Here is a 1,293-nt window from a genome sequence, read left to right on the forward strand (position 1 = left end):
ACCCAAACAGTAGAACCAAACCCATCTGGTAGAACCCAGCATGTAGTACCCTGCCAGTAGAACTCAGCCAGTGGAACCCATTCAGTAGACCCCAACCTGTAGAACCCAATTAGTAGAACCCCAGCATGAATTCTGATCTGTTTTAGTAGATCAGAGAAACCTTCTGAAGGTCCAAACAGCAGGAACCAAATGACGCCACCAAGAACTTCCTCATGATTCAGCCTGTTCTGGTGCCGTTCTGTCGTTTATTAAGTCTACTCTGGTTCGGATCCCAACTCTTTCAGAACCTGAAGTCTCTGAAGGTTCGCGTATCGGTGATCGGGCTGTCGGCGGAGGTCCGGGTCTGCACGGTTCTGACCAGAGAGACGGGCGGGTCGTACCACGTCATCCTGGATGAGAGCCACTTCAAAGAGCTGCTCATGCTGCACGTTAAACCCCCCCCAGCCAGCTTCTCGTCAGAATGCTCGCTGATACGGATGGGTCAGTACCCGGATGGGTTTCTCATGTGATGACTCGGTTCTGATGCTAACGGGTCTGTTTCTGCTCAGGGTTTCCTCAGCACACTGTGGCCTTTCTGAGCGACCCAGACGTCAGGCCGTCCTTCAGCATGTCGTAAGTAGAACCGTTCTAGAGATCCAGTACGCCAACAGTTCTTCGGCTCAGCGGCTCCCTCTGGGTCTGTTCCACAGCCACCTGGACGGCGCCGGGGGTCCGGCTCTGTCTCTAGGAGGATACTTCTGCCCGCAGTGCCGTGCCAAGTACACAGAGCTGCCAGTGGAATGTAAAGTGTGCGGTAGGTGTGATCTGCGCTCATGTCTCTGTCGGTGTGAAGCAACAGCTCAGCTCTAACCATTCTCCTTTCAGGTTTGACGCTGGTGTCCGCCCCACACCTGGCCAGATCCTTCCATCACCTCTTTCCCCTTCAACCATTTATAGAGAGTCCAGCCGAGGACCATCAAGACATCAGGTAATGCACGGACACCCGTCCCTGTCCTGTTACTGCCACAAACGTGTCCTGAAGTGTCATTCTTTGCCTTCAGGTTTTGTCAGGCCTGTCAGGCAGTGCTGAGGGATAAAACTGTGAGTAAAACCTGAGAGCTTCAGTTTTTCTGACCCTAAAGCCTCTGTCACACCTTGACAATTTAGACCAGCGTATGCCTGACATACGAAAAATCTGGCAAAAACAGAAAACAAAAAAGTTATCGGTACGTTTTGTATACTTTATGAGCACGCTGATGCACACTGGCACACCTTGACATAAGGCGAGTGCTTCGAGAAAACTTGAGCATGCTC

The 1,293-nt window shown here is 51.8% G+C and overlaps 1 protein-coding gene across 1 annotated transcript in view; it reads left to right on the plus strand.

Annotated features, from left to right (window-relative positions):
• LOC107093675 (general transcription factor IIH subunit 2-like) overlaps positions 1-1,293 on the plus strand; it is a 12,673-nt gene that overhangs the window by 9,309 nt on the left and 2,071 nt on the right. Inside the window, exons 10-14 of the mRNA XM_015388876.1 lie at positions 285-480; positions 549-612; positions 690-793; positions 865-967; positions 1,041-1,080. Coding sequence (XP_015244362.1) covers positions 285-480; positions 549-612; positions 690-793; positions 865-967; positions 1,041-1,080 — 507 coding nt within the window. The remainder of the gene's footprint in view (positions 1-284; positions 481-548; positions 613-689; positions 794-864; positions 968-1,040; positions 1,081-1,293) is intronic.

The sequence above is a fragment of the Cyprinodon variegatus genome, unplaced genomic scaffold (assembly GCF_000732505.1).
Source record: "Cyprinodon variegatus isolate N-32 unplaced genomic scaffold, C_variegatus-1.0 Scaffold440, whole genome shotgun sequence".
NCBI lineage: Eukaryota > Metazoa > Chordata > Actinopteri > Cyprinodontiformes > Cyprinodontidae > Cyprinodon > Cyprinodon variegatus.